The sequence below is a fragment of the Chrysochloris asiatica genome, unplaced genomic scaffold (genome assembly GCF_000296735.1).
Source record: "Chrysochloris asiatica unplaced genomic scaffold, ChrAsi1.0 scaffold00091, whole genome shotgun sequence".
In the NCBI taxonomy this organism is placed as follows: domain Eukaryota; kingdom Metazoa; phylum Chordata; class Mammalia; order Afrosoricida; family Chrysochloridae; genus Chrysochloris; species Chrysochloris asiatica.
In genome coordinates this window covers 7,842,690-7,864,991 of record NW_006408609.1, presented here as the reverse complement: position 1 = coordinate 7,864,991, position 22,302 = coordinate 7,842,690, and the positions used below count along the sequence as shown (strand labels likewise).

The 22,302-nt window shown below is 36.8% G+C and overlaps 1 protein-coding gene across 1 annotated transcript in view; it reads left to right on the top strand.

The window, feature by feature from the left end:
- Nucleotides 1–22,302, top strand: part of SAMSN1 (SAM domain, SH3 domain and nuclear localization signals 1) — an 84,437-nt gene that overhangs the window by 46,133 nt on the left and 16,002 nt on the right. Inside the window, exons 4-7 of the mRNA XM_006866442.1 lie at nucleotides 2,262–2,391; nucleotides 4,955–5,106; nucleotides 16,987–17,193; nucleotides 19,735–19,885. Coding sequence (XP_006866504.1) covers nucleotides 2,262–2,391; nucleotides 4,955–5,106; nucleotides 16,987–17,193; nucleotides 19,735–19,885 — 640 coding nt within the window. The remainder of the gene's footprint in view (nucleotides 1–2,261; nucleotides 2,392–4,954; nucleotides 5,107–16,986; nucleotides 17,194–19,734; nucleotides 19,886–22,302) is intronic.

The window sequence follows — 22,302 nt, the reverse complement described above, 5'->3', positions numbered from 1 at the left end:
TTGGAATCCTTCAGCATGAATTGCACTTCAATGTACAAAAAAAAAAAAAAAAAAAATCTCAATGGGACCAATAAATAACATCATGATAAATGAAGAAAAGGTTGAAATTTTTAAAAACTTCATATTGCTTGGGTCTACAATCAATGCTCATGGGAATAGCAGTCAAGAAATCAGGCAATAAATTGCATTAGACAAATATGCTACAAAAGACCTCTTTAAAGTGTTTGAGAGCAAAGATGTCAGTTTGAGGACAAAGGTGCATGCTAGCCAAGCCATGGTATTTTCAATTGCCTCATATGCATGTGAATGTTGGACAATGAGTGAGGAAGACTGTAGAAGAATGGATGCACTTGAATTATGGTGTTGGAGAAGAATATGGAAAGTTTCATGAACTGCAGCAGAGCAAACAAATTTGTCTTGGAAGAATCACAGCCACAATGATCTTTAGAAGAGAGGATGACAAGATTTCATCTCTCATACTTTAGAAGTGTTGTTTGGAAAAGAACTTTATGTTTGGTAAAGTGGATGATCAGTGAAAAAGAGGAATACCCCAAACGAGATGGATTGGCACAGTGGCAGCAACAATGGCCTTAAATATGACACCTATGAGGATGGCATAGGACTGGGCAATGTTTCACTCTGGTGTGCATTGGGTCACAATGAGTCAGAGTTGACTTGATGGCACCTAAAAACAACTAACAACAATATTTGAGATTTTGAGAAACTAGCAAATTTTCCTAAGAAATCACATCACTTCCCATTCACATCAGCAATGTGTAAGAATTCCAATTTCCCCTCATCTTTGTCAACACTTGACACATGGTGATGATTTCCCTCCACGGCAAAGATTCTCTTTCTTGGTTCATTTGCCAGGGCACGCTTACGGTTTTTCTTCTCAGAGCTTCCTTCCTTGGCTCTTCTTTCTTGCCTCTCCCTCAAAATACTGAGTTTTTCTGAGAGTTGTGCCTCAACCCACTACTCAGTTACCCTCTCCTCCTATGCAATCTCTTCCTATCTCATGGCTTTAAATACTATCAATAAGCTGATTTTTTCACAAGTGTGTTTCTATGAACTCTGCTTCAAGTTACAAAAATTGCACTAATGACTCTTATTTTTCTTTTGTGCACCTTATCATTAGTAATATATTTACATTCAATGTTAAAATAGACGTATAAGTTTATACATAATGTTTCCATCTACCAAAGACAAAAAACAGATCAGATTTTTAAGGATACTAATAATAAAACACAATGATGATGAAAACTAAAAAAAAAAAAAAAAAAAATTCAGTTTATGTCAGAATGTCAGAACCGATTTATGACAGAGTTGTCAGAAAAGAACCCAGTTGGGGATGACTTGTGTATACCAAACTGAAAATTTGAATCTCTACATATCAGCCTAAAAAATAAATAAACAACACAGCTACAAAAAAGGCTATTTATTGTCCAGTCTTCTCAGCTACAACAGACAAAATCGTATAATCCTATAAATTGAAATAAACAAACTGAAAACACAAAATCGTTCTAAATTATTTTGTTTTCTTGCTTTTCACATCAGTTCATGTCAGCATATCCCATAGGTTCTAACTCTAAAGTTTATTTAAAGCATGTTGACTCTTCCATTTAAGCTGCTCATGTTTTCCACACTGTCACTGATCTGTCACACTTGGATTGCCATGTTGTTGCTATGTGCTGCAGAGACAGTTCTGACTCAGGGACTCTCTATAGGGTTTCCAAGGAGTGGCTGATACCACACAGGACTCCATAATAACCACTTAATTGGCTTCCTATTTTCCACTGTTATACCTAAACTCCATCCTCCAGATAGATGTTAGAAAGCCCTCAAAATGTGAAAATCAGAAGACATTTATGCCCTATTTAAAACTCCACCATGCTTTCATACTATGGTGTGTTGATTCTGGTTCTCTGAGAAACAGACCCCAAGATAAAGCACAGATGTCTATAAGTCTAACATGTCTGATTAACTACTTGTGCTAAGCTATTCATCCTAATTTGCTGCAATGAACCATTATAATTTCAGTTGAATTCCACATTGGTTTTATCTAAAGATTTCCTCTGAGTATACTGTAGAGTGTTTTTCTAGGAAGTGAACTAGAGATTAATGATGCTTATATATTATGCTGTTATATTCCAAAATATTTTATCGCTAAAATATGTCTTGTCTGATAAATCAATGCACCTAGTGAACATCTCCATGGGAATCTGTTCTGTACACTTAACCTCTGGTATGTTTTACAATAGGATGAGGAAGATGGAGAGGATGCCACCTCTTATAGGAACAGTGACCCTGTGATTGGGACCCACACTGAGAAGGTCTCCCTTAAAGCCAGTGACTCCATGGATAGTCTCTACAGTGGGCGGAGCTCATCAAGTAAGACTGCTGAATAAATTATAAGACCCTAGATGTGAAGTCTGATTTGTTGTTGTTGTTAAGTACCATGGAGTCAGTTCCGACTCATAGTGACCCTGCACAGGGTTTCTGAGGCTTTAAATCTTTACGGGAGCAGAACGCTTCATCTTTCTCCTGTGGAACTGCTGGTGGTTTTGAACTGCTGACCTTGAGGTTGGCAGCCTGACTCGTAACCACTATGCTACCAGCTCCTGTGGGACTTGTTTATCAAATTCGTAACCAAGTTCCAGTTGTATGATAAGAGAAATGGTAAAAAGGTAGCAGGCTGGATATGCTGAATCAATATGGATTTTCTATTGCTGAGAATGCTAGATAATACTCTAGACAAAATTATGTATTGTTTTAAAACTTTTAATAGTACAGTCAGTAGGGTCACTGGACATAAACTTCAAACAGTTTTTGTTGGGTAATTATATCGGCATCCCAAGACAAAAATATATGCTGGGTAGAACTGAAGCATTATTTTGTGTTAAAGTATTTTAAATTGTTTAAAACAGAGTAAATGAAATCCTGTTTGTTTGTTTCTATCCTCTCTCTTTATCTTCCCCTCCTTATACTTACTGGTTATCTTCTACCCTTTTGCTTTCCCTCCATCTTCCCCTCTCTGTACTCTTCCCTTTCCTCTCTCCCCCTTTTTACCCATTCTTTCACTCTCTCCCTCCTTTGGTCCCTTTCTTTTCCCTTCCCTCTCTCACTTTTTTCTTCCTTTTCTCCTGAAGTATTCTGAAAAGTACAGGCCATTCATATTCATTCTGGCATTTAATTTTTAGGTCTTGATCCAACATTAGTGAGTAAAGAGTAAAACAATACATAAATACTAAATGATGGACTGTAAGCAACAAAGAGACAAAAAGGAATTAGCAGATTTCCAAAAATGATATTTTTAATAAACATTGATATTTTCCTAAGAAGGAAAAAATAACTCAGGATTTAGTTACATATCCTGCAACAATATTATAAAACTACTGTTATAGCAGAATATCTTATGACTTTTTATATGTAAACTGTTACATATCCCTCTAATCTTTTCAGGGCTTTAACATGTTTTTGCAAAGTTTATTTTCCATTTCCATTTAAAACAACTGCTTATATTATTTGAAGATGGATCACAAAGACCAGATGTTTCAAATATCCTGGGTTTTATTTCCATTCTCTTATTGGCTGCACCATGGTTATTTTGTGAAAATAGCTAGTGCAGAAACATTTGAGAGACACATTTCCTAGTGTGTGAAATTCGGATTTTATTAGTATTCTTTCCTGCTGCAAGTTTTAAGATTCTGGATTGTGGTCTGGAATGTGAGGAGAATTTCATTAACTAGAATGTGCCATGTAAAGCCAGGATCTAGGGTAATTAGGCAATATGAAGAGTTGGGAACACAGTTTTTATCTTAGGTGATGTAACTTCTGTAATAGACAACTCACCTTTCTTTTTTATAAAAACTCATAGGCAATGTGGAACATCTCCGAAAATCTTTACTTAATTTACATAATATGTAGCAGTGGGTTGTTCCCTCCAAGAACTGAGCACCAAGGGAACTGAAGGAAGAAGTGAAGCGATAACTATGAATGGTGGAAAAACTGCATGTTGATTCCACCAGGAAACTTTCTTGCCCCAGACAAGCAGCAGAACCAGAATGTCCTGTCTCCCTTTCTCTAAGACTCATGATCAGAAAGGAAATGAATCAACAAACAAGAGTTTGGAGCTGTTTAAAAAGCCCAGTTTAGAATGCTTTTGAACCACTTTGGGGGCTGGCGGGTACAGACTTCCAGAAGCACTTCCTGCTCTTCTCATCACATTTGTACAAGCTGAATTTCTACTTTTACATGCAAAGAAGTTGTCTCAAAATGGCATTTGGTATACAATAAGAAGTCTGGGGAACATTTTTTTGCTACAATACTGTTATGTTACAGTAAACCTTGTAGTTTCATACCATGACCACTTTATGATCAGTACCACACAAAGATCAAACTGCTGCTATCAGTTCCTGTTTGTTTACATGTACAAAATTAATTGTCTGACTTGAACAGGGCTTGAGATCATACCATCTGCCTCTTTTGTTGTTGTTGTTGTTATGTGCCATGGAGTTGGTTCCAACTCACAGCGACTGTACAGGGTTTCCAAGGCTGTAAATCTTTATGGGAGCAGAAAACCTCATCGTTCTCCTGCAGAACAGCTGGTAGTTTCGAACTGCTGAACTTGCGGTTCGCAGTCCAATTAATAACCACTACGCTACCAGAGCTCCTTTAGCAAGTTCCAAAACACTGTGCTGTTGGGTCAGATCACAGAGACAGAACTGAGAGGGTTTTTGGGTGATTGGGACCAGCTGCCTGGAAAAGGGACAGAAATAGCTCAGTGGACAGTGGTCACTAATGGAGTGTGACAAGAAACAGGAATCAGACATTAGAAACCCTGCAGAAGGTTGCCATTCAACTCTTCAATATTTTCATTCTTCTGTTGTGTCGAGATGACGGTTCAGGTTCAAAATATTATGAGCACTCATCTGTTGACCTCTGCTTCCATTAGGTGGAATAACAAGTTGTTCAGATGGTACAAGTAACCGGGACAGTTTTCGGCTTGATGATGAAGGTCCCTACACAGGACCATTCTGTGGCCGAGCTAGAGTGCACACAGATTTCACGCCAAGCCCCTATGATACGGACTCCCTCAAAATCAAGGTGAGTGAACATCATATCTGCCTTCAATATGGCTTACCAAATACTGTGTCATGTAACCTGTTTAAAGAAGTACACACAGTGGAAGCTGGAGATATGAGTGTATACTTCTTAGCAGTAGAAAATTCATTTGTTGTGGCAAGAGTTCCAAACAAAACATGCCTGGACTGGGTGTGGGTATGAGGAGTCACTCTCTTCAAGCTTTGATTGTTAATTGTTGTTAGGTAGGTATTGAGAGCCCTGGAGGCACAGTGGATTAAGCATTGATTTGCTAATTGAAAAGTCAGCAGTTCCAACCCACAAGCTACTCCTATGGAGAATGTGGCAGTCTGCTTCTGAAATGCTATGGAGCAGTTTTACTGTCGCCCATAAAGTCACTATAAATTGAAATCTAGTTGATGGTTGTGGGTTTGGTATTTTTATTTGGTTACATACATAATGTAGTTACAGAGCCTAGCTAGGGAGGAAGGAAATTTCTGAAAACTAATAGTCCAACAGGTTGCTGGAGGTGCTCTCTTCTGTCTGGTACTTGCTAGGTATAAACATTATGGAGCCAGCAAGAGGGAAAGAAAATGGAGATATCAGGTAATACTCCATCAGAGCTAAGTTTTTGGAAAGCAGTCTTGAAAGGGCTCCTCCAGCACTTTTGAAGCAGGTTATCGAGAGCTGTTAGGGATCTTTGTCCCAATAATATTCCCTCCTGAATTCCTTCTTCTTACTCCTACACTCTGTATCAAATTTAGACTGTTGCTACAAACTCAGAGGCTTCCAACCACACAAATTAATATTATCTCTCTGTTCTGGAAGTAATCAGTCCAAGGATGGCCCAATTGGGTTCTCTGTCTAAGGATCTTACCAGGTTGAAATTCAAGTGTCAACCATATTTGTGACCTTGTCTGAGGCTCAGGGTCCTCTTCTAAGCTCACTGGTTGGTGACAGAATTCAGTTCCTTGTGGTTGTCAGGCTGAAGTCCCTGTTTTGTGTCTGGAGAACAACTAGGACCATTCTCAGCTCTAAAAGCCATTACCCTCTCTACAACTTGGAGGCTAACTCCTTCAGGCTACAAGAAAACAAGCTCACTGATGCCTCAAATCTTACTCTTTTTTACAAGTTCCCACCTGATTGAGTCATACCCATCCAGATAATCTCCCTTTTAATTAACTCAAAATCAATTAATTTGAGGCATTCTTTAATCTGAAAAACCCCTTTTATCATATAATGTAATATAAACATGGGTGTGAATCCTTCATATTCACAGCCCCACCCACACTCAAAGGCAGGGTACTTAGTATGTACACCAAGTGCAAGAAACTAGATGGACAGGATTACTTTAGAATTCTGCCTTCCAAACCCTCTCATTCAAGAAAGCCTATTTTACCTTCCATTCACATCAGTGGTGGTGGCTGTGTGCCGTGGAGTTGGTTCCGATTCATAGAGACTCTGTACAGGGTTTCGGATGTTGTAAATCTTTACGGGAGCAGAACGCCTCATCTTTCTCCTGTGGAACAGCTGGTAATTTTGAACTGCTGATCTTGCAGTTCACAACCCGATTCATAACCACTATGCTACCAGAGATCAGTAGACACATTCAGATTCCACTTTGCATTGTGCTCCTTTATCTTTTCACACTTACTGTTTGCCCACAGCCTATGGGTAGGTAAGATTAGCATTGCTATTCAGATGAGGAAACAAATTCAGAGATTTTGCCATTTTTCCACCATACCCCATCCACAATTAACTGATGAATTCATTGTTGTTAAGTGTCTTTGAGTCTTTTCAGGATCATAGTGACTCTGTATAGAGTTTCTGAGGAGAGGCTGGTGAGTTTGCACCACTGACTTTGTAGTTCAAACTGACCTTTCAGTCCAGTGTTTATGCTACAGTGTCACACCAAGACTAGGGTAGCACTGTAGGATAAGCACTATACTGTTAACCAAAAGGTTGGCAGTGCAAACCAACACCAACTGCTCTGTAGGCAAAAGATGCGACTTTCTACTTCTGTAAATATTTGCTTTTGTTGTCGTTAGGTGCTATTGAGTTGTTCCAATTTATAGTAACACTATGTACAACGAAAAGAAATACTGCCTATTTCTGTGCTATCCTCACAGTTGTTAGGTTTGAGACCACTATTGCTGTCACTTTGTCAATCCATCTTATTGGGGGTCTTCTTCTTTTTCACTGCTACTACACTTTACCCCACATGATGTACTTCTCCAGGGACTGGTCTTTCCTGACTATATGCTCTAGGAATGAGAAACAAAGTATGGCCATCCTGGTTTCTAAAGAGCAGTCTAGCTGTACTTCTAAGACAGGTTTGTTTGTTCTTTGAGCAGTTCATGGTACTTATAATATTTCTTGCCAACACTATAATTCTTCTAAGATCTTCCTTATTCATTATCCACTTTCACATGCATATGAGGTGATTGAAAATACCAGGAGCACCTTAGTCCTTAAACTGATAACTTTGCTCTTTAACAAGTGTTCTTTTGCAGCAGATTTGTCTAATGCAACACATCCCTGATTTCTTGACTGATGCTTCTGAAAATGTTGATGGTGTATCCAAACAAAATGAAGTCTTTGAAAACTTCAATCTTTTCTCCATTCATCATAATGATACTTATTGGTTCAGTTGTAAGAATTTTTGTTTTCCTTGCATTAAGATGCCATCTATACTGAAGATTGTAGTCTTTTATCTTCATCAGTAAGTATTTTAAGTCCTCTTTGCTTCCAGCTAGCGAGTTTATGTCATCTGCACATCTCAGTTTGCTAATGAATATTCCTCCAATACTAGTGATATGTTCTTCCTCATATAATCCAGTTTCTCCGATTATTTGCCCAGCATACAGATCAAATAAAAATGGTGCCTGGATCATTCAGTATCCTTTTGCTCTGTTCAACCAACTACCTCTTGGTCTGTATGCAAGTTCCTCATAAGAACAATTAAATGTTCTGAAATACGAATACTTTGAAATGGTATCCATTGTTACAATCCACATAATCGAATGCATTTGCATAGTCCATAAAACCCAAGTAAGCATATTTCTAGCATTCTCGACTTTTAGCCAAGAACTATCTGATATCAGCAATGAGATCCTTCATTTTACGTCCTCTTCTAAATCTGCCTTGAATCTCTGGCAGTTCACTGTTGATGTGCTGCTGCAACCATTGCATTATCTTCAGCAAAATTTCACTTACAGGTGATATTAATGATATGATTCAATGATTTCTACATTCTACTGGGTCACATTTCTTTGGAATGGATGCAAATATGGATCCCTTCCAATCAGTTGTTCAGGTAGCTGTCTTGAAATTTCGTGGCATAGACAAATAAGTGCCTCTACCATTGTTGTTGTTATTATTAAGTGCTGTTGAGTCGGTTGTGACCCATAGCTACCCTGCATAGGGTTTCTGAGGAGTGGCTGGTGAGCTTGAACCACCAACCTTGCAGCTCAAACTGATCTTACAGTCAAGTGCATTAACCCACAGTGCCACACCAGGACTCCAGCATTACATCAGTTTATGTATGTGTCAGAGAGTGGATTTGCTGTTTTATAAGGTGCCCTGGTGGCAGAGTGGCTAAGCATTTGGCTACTAACAAGTAAGACCATCAGTCTGAGCCCATGAGTTAATCTACAGGAGAAAGATGTGGCAGTTACAGCTTAGGAAACCCTATAGGGCAGTTACCCTTTTTCCAGTAGGGTGGCTATGAGTTAGCATTGACTTGATGCCAGTGACTTTAATTGTGGTTTTTGTTTATGTTACTTTGTAACTCAAGGAGCTCTGGTAGTGTAGTGGTTATGAGTCAGACTGCCAACCACAAGGTCAGCAGTTCGAAACTACCAGCAGCTCCGTGGGAGAAAGGTGAGGCGGTCTGCTGCTGTAAAGATTTACAGCCTCAGAAACCCTGTACAGAATCACTATGAGTCAGAATGGACTCCACGATACTTAACAACAACAACAACAACAACAACAACTTTGTAACTCAGCACTATTTGGAAGTATCTGCATTGATCCCACTGAAAGTCTCCTGGAATGGCCAGGATAGTGAACATGTGTTGTTATTGTGGGCTTCTTTTAATAAATTTACTTCATTCATTCTCAAGCCTGAGTCATCCTGTCTTTTAAAAATATTGTTGTTGCAATGTGCCATCAAGATGATACCAACACAAAGCAACCATATGCACAACAGAGTGAAATACTGTCAGGTCCTGGGCCAACCTCACAATCATTGCTACGTCTGAGCCCATTGTGTTGCCACTGTGAAAATCCCTCATGTTGCGGTCTTCCACTTTTTCTTCAACCCTCCACTTTACCAAACATGGTTCCCTTCTCCAGGTACTGGTTCCTCCTGACAATATGTCTGAAGTATAAGAGACAAAGTCTGGCCATCCTGGCTTCCAGGAGCATTCTGGCTGTATTTCTTCCAACACAGATTGGTTTATTCTTTTGGAAGTCTATGGTACTTTAAATAGTCTCCTCCAATACCATAGCTCAAATGCATCAATTCTTGTACGGTGTTCCTTGTTCACTGTTCAAGTTTCACATGCATATGAAGTTACTAAAATTACCATAGCTTGTTGGTCTGAAGTTTGGAGGGACTTGGGAACTCATGAGCCCATGGACTCTGACCTAGCCACAGAGGGCTAGAGCTGAGAGTAAAGTGCCCAGCTAATATGAAGTGGAGGGAGACGACAGGCACTCCCAATCTTGCATATAGTACCCATTTGACCTAGCTTCGGTAGTTTGATGACCAGAATTCAACTAGAGAAAGATAAAGAAATTTGATAAAGGAAGCAAGTGTAACTTGCTACCATTTGTTGAACTTGACCTATACTTATGGTGTAGTAACTCAAAATACCAACTGAGAAGGAAGGAGTCTTCATATCAAGGATCAAGACTATCCCATTGGTAAAGGGATAGGGACTGACAACTTAGACATTGGTTACCTAAAATGAGGGGGTGGGGTGCTCTAAAGGCATGAAGTGGTTGGCTTACAAGTTTTAAAGAGAGAATTTAGTTTCAGAGTGTATGGGTGAAGGTAAAATCTCCACTGAATAATTTTCATCTTGTCTAGACGGGTCTGATGAAAGGAAATCAAATTTAAAATCACACTTAATTTTAAATCATTTGGTGTTCCCTTGTTCTGTTTGAACAACTAGCTCTTAGTCTAGGTACAGGTTCCTCATGAGCACAATTAAGTGTTCCAGACTCATTAGGATTCTTTTGATATAATAGTAATTGTTATCATGATTAATTGTGATTGTCACAATGGTAAAGGCAGAAGTTTTATAACATCAAGGGGGGAGTAGATAATCTTACATTTCAGGAACAGAGGACCCTAGTACCATCAAGAGAGAAAGCATGAGCAGACCTTGGAACCCTAACCAGAGAAGCAGCAACACCAGAGATGGAGTCAGAGGTCATGGCATGGAGAGATAGAACAACTGAGGACTCTAGACTTATGGAAAGAGAAAAGCTGTGTGCTGGCAGCCAGAAGAAAGACTTGCAGAATGTGCCCTTTGATTGTTTAAATGATTATGTATTTCTGAGTGTTTTGGTGTACATCAAAAACAGACAAACAACAACAACAAAAGCAGAGGGAATAAAAGCAAATACTGTTAAATGATGATGCATGGAAGGAATTGTAATCATTGCAATGAAACCAAATATTATAGGATGAGTGCAAAATGGATACTCTCCCATGTAAACTATCACTCAATTCACAATAAAAGGTTAAAATAAAAAAATAAAAAAAAACCTTACTGAGCACTCTTTAAGTGCCTGATACTTCAAAGTGAAGGAAAAAAACATCCATGTCTTGCATCAGGAGCACCTTAGTATTCATACTGAGATCGTTGCTTTTCAGCCCTTGAAAGAGGTCTTCTGTGACAGATTTGTCTAATGCAATATGTCATATGATTTCTTAAGTGCTGTTTCCATAAGTGTTGATTTATCCAAGCAAAATGAAATCTTTGACAACTTCAGTCTTTTCTCCATTTATTGTAATGTTGTTTACTGGTTTAGCAGTGAGGATTTTTGTTTTCTTGGCATTGAGATGCAACCCATAACAAAGGCTATGGTCTTTGATCTTCATCAGTAAATATTTTGAGTTCTCTTCACTTTTACCAAACAAGCTTGCATCATCTGCATATTGCAGGTGGTTAATGAGTCTCCCTCCAATTCTGAAGCCACAATTTTCTTCAAATAATCCAGATTATTATTTCAGCATACAGCTTGAATAAATATGATGGAATAATATAATCCTAGTGCATCTCTTTCTGAATTTAAATTCATTCGGTGTTCCCTTGTTCTGTTTGAACAACTAGCTCTTAGTCTATGTACAAGTTCCTCATGAGCACAATTAAGTGTTCCAGAATACTCATACTCTGCAATGTTGTCCTTAGTTTGTCTTGAGCCACACAATTGAAAGTCTTTGTATAATCAATAAAGTACAGGTAAACAGTTTTCTGATATTCTCTGCTTTCAGACAAGATCCCTCTAGCATCAGCAGTGATATCCCTTGTTTCACATCCTCTTCTGAATTCAGCTTGAACCTCTGGAAATTCTTTGTCAATATATGGTCACAGTCATTTTTGTATTATCTTTAGTAAAACTTTACTCGCCTGGAACATCAATGATATTGTCCAATGATTTCCACATTCCTTTAGGTCACATCTCTTTGGAATGGGCACGAATCTCTTCCAGTCAGTTGGCCAGGTAGTTGTCTTCAAATTTCTTGTCATAGATGAGTGAGTGCCTTTAGTGCCACATCAGTTTGTTGAAAGCTTTCAATTAATATTTCATCTATTCCTGGTGCCTTGTTCTTTGCCAATGCCTTCAACGTACCTTGGACTTCTTCCTTCAGGATCATTGGTTCTTGATCATATGCTGCCTGGAAATGGTTTAACATCAACTATTTCTTTTTGGTACAGTGACTTTATGTATTCTTTCCATCTTCTTTTGATGCTTTCTGAATGATTCTTTGTTTTGCTCATAGAACCCTTCAATACCGCAAGTCAAGGCTGAATCCTTACTTCAGTTCCCTCAGCTTGAAAAATCTTGAACATCCTTTTTCCTTTTAATTTTATAATTCCAGGTCTTTATAGATTGTATTGTAGTATTTGACTTTTTCTTCCTGAGCTGACCTTTGAAATTTTCTGTTCAGCTCTTGAACCTCCTCACTTCTTCCATTTGCCTTAGCATCTCTACTCTGGAGAGTAAATTTCAGAGTCTCTTCTGACATCCATTTTGGTCTTTTCCTTTGCTCTTGTCTTCTTAATGACTTTTTGCTTTCTTCCTGTATGGTGTTCTTGATGTCATCCCACATCTCTTCTGGTCTTCAGCCTAGTGTCTAATGCATCAAATCTGTTCTTCAGATGATCTCTAAATTCAGGCAGAATATATTCAAGGTCATATGTTTGCTCTCATAGACTTGTTTTAATTTTCTTCAGCTTCAGCCTGAATTTGCATATGAGGAATTGACTGACTGTTCCACAGTCTGCCCCTGGTCTTGTTTTGGCAGATGATATGGAGCTTTTCCACCTTCTCTTTCCACAGGTGTAGTCAATGTGATTTCTGTATATGCCATCTGGTGAGATCCATGTGTATAGTCATCTTTATGTGTTTTTTTTTTTAAAAATATTTGCGATGAAGACATCATTGGTCTTGAAAAATTCCATCATGCCATCTCCAGAATTATTTGTATCACCAAGACCATAGTTTCCAACTACTTATCCTTCCTCTTTGTTTCCAACTTTTGCTTTACAATCACCAGTAATTACCAATACATCATGATTGCATCTTTGATCAATTTCAAACTGAAGAAATTGATAGAATTTCCTCCTTACTGATCTTAGTGGTTGGTGTGTAATTTGACTCAGAGTGGTATTAACTGGTCTTCCTTGTAGGCGTATGGATATTATCTTATCACAGACAGGTTTGTATTTCAAGAGGATTCTTTATGTTTCTTTTGATGATGAATGTGATGTCACTATTCTTCAATTTGTCATTCCCGGCATAGTAAACCATTTCATTGTCAGTTTCAAAATTACCAATAACCATCCATTTCAGCTCACTAATGCCTAGGATATCAATGTTTATGTGTTCCAGTTCATTTTTGACAATTTCCAATTTTCCTAGATTCATACTTTGTACATTCCATGTTCTGATTATTAATGGATTTTTACAGCTATTTCTCTTCATTATCAGTTGCTGTTAAGTGTTGGCAAGTTGGTTCCCACCCATAACGACCCTCTAGAGGGTTTCCAAGGAGCAACTGGTGAGCTTGAACCACCAACCTTGCAGTTCAAACTGACTTTAACCTACAGCCCCACACTGGTATTTAAAATGCTTGTGGCATAGCTTCCAGAATCACACAAACACACAAGCCACCACAGTACGACAAACTGACAGATGAGTGGTGGTCTTTTTGAAATACAGGACCATTTATTATCACTTACATTTTCTAAGTTTTCAGCAGGGCAAAAGTTTGAGCAGAGAAGAGAGAGTCATAGAGGAGCATCAGAAATCCCCATACATCTCTACCATCTCCCTGAACAGGAATAATATATGCTCACAGATTTAAAATAAAATCATAAAATGCACTAATCTACTTCAGACCTTTCTTCAGCTCAGTAGAATGCTAGTTATGCCCTGCATCTTTACACATTTTAGTTATTTAATGCACTGCAATTATGCTGTCATTGGACCCTTAAGCCAGGCTTAAAAGGTTCATTCATTTATACAATATGAGTGGCAAAAGTATCAACACATCAAAGTATTCTATTCAGGAACTGCAACTTGAAATGAATTCTGACCTATGACAGGCTGGCTGCAATAATACCAATAGGAGAAAAATATTATAGGTGTCAATTTGGTTTCCATTTAGCTTCACAAAGTGATATAATTAAAAGGACAGAAGTTATTAAATTAGTTAACAAAAGTTAACTAATAATTACAATGTGTTATGGATATCATTATTTAACATTCAGGGGAGTCAGCTCTTTCCTTTATCCCTAATATGCTATCAAATCAGACTAAACTTACCTAGGAGAATTAGGAAACTGTTCCCTTCAGTTAACTTCCTAGTTTTTAATAAAAAAATGATTTGAAATCTAAGTTCAAGTTCTGGATAAGTGTTCTCATAGCCTAGTAACCATCATGGGTTGAGGAGAAATAAAAAGAGTACAACGGACACATTTGGACTCAGGTTAGTCTGTGATCTTCCTTACAGTGCTATGCCAGTGAGCTACCACTGGTCCTACATAAGGGGATTTTTATGGAGTTTTTTTTCTGTGAGTCCCTGGGTTACTGTGCTGTTTTTCAACTTAGAGATTGGAAGTTCTAGTCTATCTATAAGTACCTCAAAAGAAAGTCCGGTGATTTAATTCTTAAAATCAGCCATTGAAGACCCTATAAAGCCTAATTCTACTCTGAGAAACATGAAGTCATTATAAGTTGGAAGTTAGTCCATGACAACTGATTTTCTAGGACATAATAACACTCCTGCAGCTACTATTAAGGATTCAAGCTATTATTTCTATCAAGGGTCATCTCCAAAATAACATTGGGTTTTTGTCATTGCTTGGTGAATTGTAAGCTTTCCTAGAATGTATATTCTATGAGCTAAAGTAAATCCTGATGTGATGCTCTAGGATAAGCACTGTGCTGATAATCACAGTTTTGGCATTTCAAATCTACCTTCTGTCCTCAGAAACTCAATTCACGTTGCTATGAATCACAACTGACTTGACAGCACTTAAGAACAACAACAATAAACAAAAATATGCAGCAAAAGGAAGTGATGCCTTGTCTACAAATGTTCCCAAGAAGTTTTGGGAGATTTTTCCCATCTGCTTAGCTGAAGGCACCTTGCCTAGGATTTCATTCTTTACAGTTTAAGGCTGACTAATGGCACACAGGACCAGCAAGTCACATGATCATAAATCAGAAAGACCAAATTTTTCAAACAAGCCAAATCATAGTATTCTAAATAGAACTTTCATTTTAGCTTTAAGAATAAACATTCATGTAGCAGGAGGAAGAAAGATGTATTTTTAGTAACAAATGCACTGCTTTGTTTGTTTGAGAATAGTTCCTTAGAATTGTCAAAAAATATTGTATTCGTTATGTCATCTCTGGAGGCAGGTAGTTATATATCTCAAAGGAGTATTTCCATAGAAATAAATTTTCTTTATTAAAAACTGCCTACATGGGGTTTTCTACTCTTGCCAATAACTAGCAGTTATTAGTCAGTTAAGGTCCCTGATATGAATAAAGATATCCTATTTGTTCATCCCAATGTGTTTTCATTCATACTTCAACTGAAGCTTGGTTGCAGGACTTAACTTAAATATTATCTTCTCTAGAATAAGAAATAAGTAGTATAATTGGTACACACATGTTTTTCTTACATATTTAATGAGTTCTGAACTATTATAGTATTTTATCTGAATCAAAAACTTTAGATACATGTATTTTGTACTATAGATTAGATGAACTAGAAGCAAAAGTCAAAATCAACTCAACAGCATTTAACAACAACAACAGAAGCATGAATACATTTACAGATTTCTTTCTCTTCCCCTTTCCCAATTTGGAAGTCCCTTAAGGAATAATGTTTTGAGTTCTGCTATAGTCCTGGTGTGGCGCTGTGGGTTAATGCGTCAGACTGCAAAGTCGTTTGAACTGCAAGGTCGGTGGTTCAAGCTCACCAGCTGCTCCTTGGAAACCCTATACAGGGTCGCTATGGGTTGGAATCGACTCGACGGCACTTACCAACAACAACATATTTATATTGGAGTCCTGGTATGGTGGTATGGTGGCTGTGGGCTAATAGCATCAGACTGCATTTGAACTGCAAAGTCTGTGATTCAAGCTTACCAGCTGCTGCTTGGAAACACTATACAGGGTGGCATGGGTCAGAATCGACTCAACAGCACTTAACAACAACAACAACATATTCATATTGGAAACATAGCGGTTTTGTAGGATAAGTACTGGACTGTGAACCCCACAGTTAGCCATCAGCCACTTTAAGGGAGAAAGGTGAGGCTTTCTAGTCCTACAATAATTTGTTGTTGTTATGTGCCGTGGAGTCAGTTTCGACTCATAGTGACCCTGTACAGGGTTTCTGAGGCTGTAAATCTTTATGGGAGCAGAAAGCCTCATCTTTCTCCTGTGGAACAGCTGGTAGTTTCGAACTGCTGACCTTGAGATTCGAACCGCAGGCTGAGTAGTAACCACTACGTTACCAGAGCTCCTTAGAATGATTTACAGCCTTGGAAATCCTACACAGGGTCACAATGAGTCAGAATTGATTCAATGGCACCTAGCAACAATAACAATAACATGCATATTGCTTAGAAAGTGAGGGTGAGAAGAGCATGATATTTCAGCTCAGAAGACTTGGTCTTAAGTTTGGGTTTTTATTAACTTCTTGTAAGTTCTTGGGAAGTCCCTTGACATTTATGCTTCTTTTATTGTATTATTTTTAATATTAATGATGATACTACATATTATATGTATGTATGTATATATGTATGTACCAGAGGGTTTTTTGTAAGCATAAAATTAACTAGCATATGCAAAAGTACTTCATAAATGACATCATGCTCTACAAATATAAGTTAATATGAAGGCACAAACATAAATGTGTCATCATATACATTTAGGAGCTAGTCTTCATGCATGTTAATATTTTTCATTATTACTAGTAATCTACTTCCAGTTAAAGATATTCCTTCTTAGTTTTATTTTTTTTGCCCTGAACTCCTTTAGTACAGTCCTCTCGATATTCTAGTTTTCTATGATTTCACTCTTTTGATGAGTTGTCAAACCACAACGCTTCACTGATGTCTGATTTTGATGTTTCTTTGGCTTTAGAAAGGAGATATTATAGACATCATCTGTAAAACACCAATGGGAATGTGGACGGGAATGTTAAACAGCAAGGTGGGGAACTTCAAATTTATTTATGTGGATGTCATCTCCGAAGAGGAAGTTGCTCCCAAGATAATTAAGGCACATCGAAGGAGTAAGAGGGAAAAACCAAAGACACTGCAGGAGTTCTTAGAGAGGCTTCACCTTCAGGTAAGCAAAACTATGATCTGTTCAATTTGGTTGACTATGGATGGCATAGTTTAGGAGAGTGATCTCTGAATATTTTTTTGAATTAAATTGAAGTTTGTCACTCAGCTCTTAACACTGTGACAAACCTCAAGTAAAACAAATTTCAAAAGAAGAATTTCATATTTATGATACAACCATGGAAATTTTAACTTATAACAAAAAAACAGAAATCCTTATGGTGTAGTGGGTTATGTGTTGGATGTCTAACTGCAAGATCAACAGTTTGAATCCACCAGCTGGAAGAAAGATGAGAATTTCTGCTCCCATAAAAATTTACAGCTTTACAAACCCTAAAAAGGGTTTCTGCGAGTCAGAATTGGCTTGATGGCATACAGCCACTACCACTATAACAATAAAAACTATTTCTAAATATTTCTTCAATTAAATCATTTGACTTAAAGTTTGTGTTTCTCATTTAATTCATTATTTGTTTAGTTTTGTTTACAAATACAAGACTTGAAGCAAAGGAACACTGGGTTTTCAAATATAATTCTTGTGTCTCATTATCATGCAAGGACAAGCCTTGATACAATATCCTTTGAACTAAACCCTATGGGTTCTTAACAGTGATGTTGTTATTGTTAAATGCTATCCAGTCAATTCCAACTCACATCCACTCTGTGTAGTGTTTCCAAGGAGCAGCTAGCTGGTGGGTTAAGCTGCCAACCTTTGGTTTGCAACCCAATGCTGATCCTACAGTACCACAACAGGAGTCCTTAGCAGTGCAAGTAGAGAATAATGTAGAAAAAGTGCATTGAAAAATGAAAATTGCCTAGGAGAATTAAAGACCCAGATAAACTATGAATGATAAAAAGAGAATGAAGAATAAAGGCAAAAGTCCTATGTAGAGAAAGTGGAAAGAATGAAGAGATATATTTTCTATAGAGCAGAAACCAAAATAAAGTTGAGAGAAAATAAATAAATGTTATCACTTTAAAATAATATTTTGGAAAACAGTGATCACAGGACCCAAAATTATTGTGTTAAGTAAACTGTGTTGTTTATACAAAGGGGGGAGGGAGGGCTAAAAAATATTCATGGAAAAAAAATCTATTATCTTTAAATTCCATTTTCCATGAACTTTTTAGTCTTCATATTTATAAAATAAGTATTTCTTACTTGTTATTATGACTATTAGCAAAATGTCTATGAAATATTTCTCTTGTTAAATGGTGTGTACATGTAATATTTGTTGTCTCACTCAATTTGCTATTTACCCATCCATTTCTAAATTTAACTCAACAGTACTTTGGAGGTTTACAAATTGATCAAGTCAATTAAACTTCCTTTAATTGTTTTCCTGAATTATCTAGTTATGTTTCTATCTGTAGATACACTCGCTAAGCCTTCTAGTCTTACTATTTCTGCCCTTCAAATGACGCATTCCTTTGTGGAAGCCTAAGTTTGAATCAAGCCTTGCTATTTGCTCTATAAGTAAACCAAGGTTGAAGGATATTAAGTAATTTAGCCAACAACCCACAATTAAATGTTTATGAACCAGAATTTTGGTTTTCTTTCTTTCAATTCAGTGATGATTTTTTAAAAGAATCACCACATCTTCTGTTTTAGTTGTTATTTTTAGTTTAAAAAATAGTCATCTGATAATATTCTTCCTGATTACTTGAAACTTTTAGACTTCTTCTTATTCAATTTTAGTAACAACAATCATGATATTGAAAATGATCAAGTAAAATGAGAGGAATTTTTGAGGAAGTTGAAAAAGCATTCAGATTTACTTTACATTTTTATCCTGTTAGAGAGAACAGAGGTTATATCAATAACATACATATTTTGAGATCAGAAGCCTATGAATTTTAAACAAATATGTATTGATGCATATTATGAACAAAATATACATGATCAGAAAAAGGACATCATACTTTTGCCAACGATTCTCTTACATTTATTAAAAGCTTAAAAGCTTTTAATTAAATAGGAAGTATAGGATTAATTGTGTTCATATAATGTCTTATAACTAAAAGGTTTAAAATAAATTTTATATAGAATTGTGTCTACTTCAAAATCATTTTTACATATCCCAAGATGCAATTGATAATAGATGTTTTTTTACAATCAAGCTCATCAGATGAGACATAGAACCAGAAATATTGCTATAATATACTTTACTATTAGATACATTTTTTGATAGACTTAAAAGTAATGAGTTTTGTCAGTTTAGGTAGTTGAGAAGTGGAGAAGTGCCAAATGGGATGGTCCAGCCATTCAACTGACCCATAATTTAGCATTGTATAGAAAAGGGAATTATTTCTTCTATTTCTCCTTCAGTAGGTAAGGGTTATATAATATGCCAACTCTTTTTTTTTTTTTTTTTAATGACTTAGAGTTCATATGTCAATAACTAGTACAAATAAAATTAAGTTAAGCCAAAATTCTGTTGCCACTTTGGTTTTATATGTATTTGTATACTTCCTTTAAATCTAAAGAAAACAAAAATATTAGACTCTGACTAGGTTATAATAGACATACTTTTTCCTTCCATAGGAGTATTCCTCTACACTCCTGCTCAATGGTTATGAAACCCTAGAAGATTTAAAGTATATAAAAGAGAGCCATCTCATTGAATTAAAAATTGAAAACCCAGAAGACAGAATGCGGTTACTATCAGCTGCTGTGAATCTCTTTGCTGAAGAAAGTAAGTGTGTGCACTACTTGTCTCCTTACTAAAAACTTGTTAATGTGAACAGTTTAATGTAAATAAGAAGATCTTTAAAAACACAGCCTTAGTTTTATCTACTGAGAAGTCTACAAAGCATTCTTTCTCATAAAATAAGTATTTTAATTTTAATTTTGAAATGCTAACTTTGGACAAATCAAGAGGAATTTTTCTCCATATTGTAGACATTTAGGAAATCAAAGGACTTTTCTGAGTACCTCATTTTGACTCTGCAGAGCTATTAATTTCCACACAAATAGATGCCTGCATTCCCAAAGACTTAGGGAGTTAGAGACAAATATTTTGTGACAGCATGAGCCATTACTGAGAAGTGCCATGCAAGGCTTCTGTAAAATAGCACAGAGCATGACTCTAAGCTAATGAGCCTTCACACCATATAGGAAAATTCATTTCATTACCATATAGTCACATCTTGTATATGTTCACAGTATTCTTTCAAAATGTTATAATAGCTTGCAAAAATATTCAACACTCACTTTTATTATCTGAAACAGTTCTCTGTAAGTATAAACCGAAGATGGAATAATACATGCAGAGTCACTGGTGGCAGAATACTGGCTATGCCAACTGGGTGTATAAAGAAAGGAAGATTTTTATGTTTATAACTGCATATCCAGAACTCCCTTCTTTTTAAATCTGGTCAGGTCAAAACCCTCAGCATGGGGATTGCCAAACTCTGCAAAAAGTATTCTATGTGAAGAAAAGGAGGACAGATTAATTTTAAAGCTTGAAAATGAACTCATGGCATCTGATTACTTAATGCTTGCTCTCAAAAGTAGTAGTAATAACAAATAGTAACTTACTTTTTTTAGGTCATATTTTTTTAATGAAACTTTGGGCCAAGTACATAGTATCTTGTTCTATGTACACCATGACCATGTGAGGTAGATATTACTGTCCCTATTATTTTTATGATAAAAAATCTGCAAAATAAGCTACTTATACAAGCTCGTACACCTGGTGAATCATAGAGCTTGGATTCCAATTCAGTTTTAGAGACAGCATGCTTTACTTTGTGACACATGTACAACACAAATGGGGAGTGAAGAGGAAAGCTGTGCTTAGAGTTTAGGACTCCTGCCTGTCCATTCATAGACTTTCCTGTACTATACGCTCCTTCTTAAATTCCATTAAATGGGCACAGTTACATAGAGTTACATAGAAGAACATATTTATTATACATGAGCCTTTATCTGTAGCCCTGGTGGTACTGTAGACTAAGTACTGGATTACTAACAGAAAGGTCAGCAGTCCAAACCTACCAGTGGTTCCTCAGGAGAAAGATGAGGCTGTCTGCTCCCATACAGATTTACAATCTCGGAACTCCCTGTAGTCAGAATCTTCCATAACAGTGGGTTTGATTTGGTTGTGTTTGGGCCTATATCTAGCAAGGATTAATATGCATTTTTAAGAAACAATTCTTCACTTTATTCTTACCTGCTGTTCTGCATTTACATAGAACTTTATCCTTTTCAAAGAACCTTCACAAGCCCGAATAATTTACACCAGTAGAACTACTTTCACCCTTATGCCTAGATGCTTAAAGGTATTAACTGAAGTTGTGTAGACTGGAAGATGAATAAGAGAGAATGATGGGATCACAGAGGCAGATAAAGGCCAAACTTTAGTAGCTAATTTACTCAGGTGTACAAGCCAAAACATAATTGGTCAGTGTAACTGATGGAAATATTTTCCAGGTAAATGAGGCACTTTCTTTCACATCTTGTCATTTCAAGACATGATTCCTTACTATATAATGTTTATCTAAGAACCAGAGTCTATGAATTTCTTGTAGCTCCTTAATGGATAATGGTCAATATTATTGCCAATACTCTCCTAAATAATTTGACAATCAAGTGGAGGGAAGGAGAAGAGTGAACATTTTTGAATATTTATAAATACTGGTTTTTCTTCTCTAGCACCATGTTGCTGTTAGGTGCCATTGAGTAGGCTCTGACTCATAACAATTTTATGTATAACCGAAGAAAATGTTGTTTGGTCCTATATCATCATCTCGATTATTACTAGGCTTGAGTCTATTGTTGTCGCTATGGTATCCATCCAACTCATTGAAGATTTCCCTTCTTTTTTGCTGACCCTCTGCTTTATCAAACATGATGCTGTTTTTTGAGTTATTATTCACTCTTGATGATGCATCCAAAGACTGCAAGCCAATTTTGTCCATTTTACAGATGAGGAAATATTTTGGAGGTGAATTGAAAAGAGGTCAAGCAGCTAGCTAATTAGCAGAGCTAGGTTTTAATAGTAATTTTTAAATGTCTATATAAAAATCCCAAGTTCTTTCTTACACATGTGCAAACTGTTAAATATGAGGACAACTTGCACATTTGAAAATGGAAGTTGTCTGCACTTTG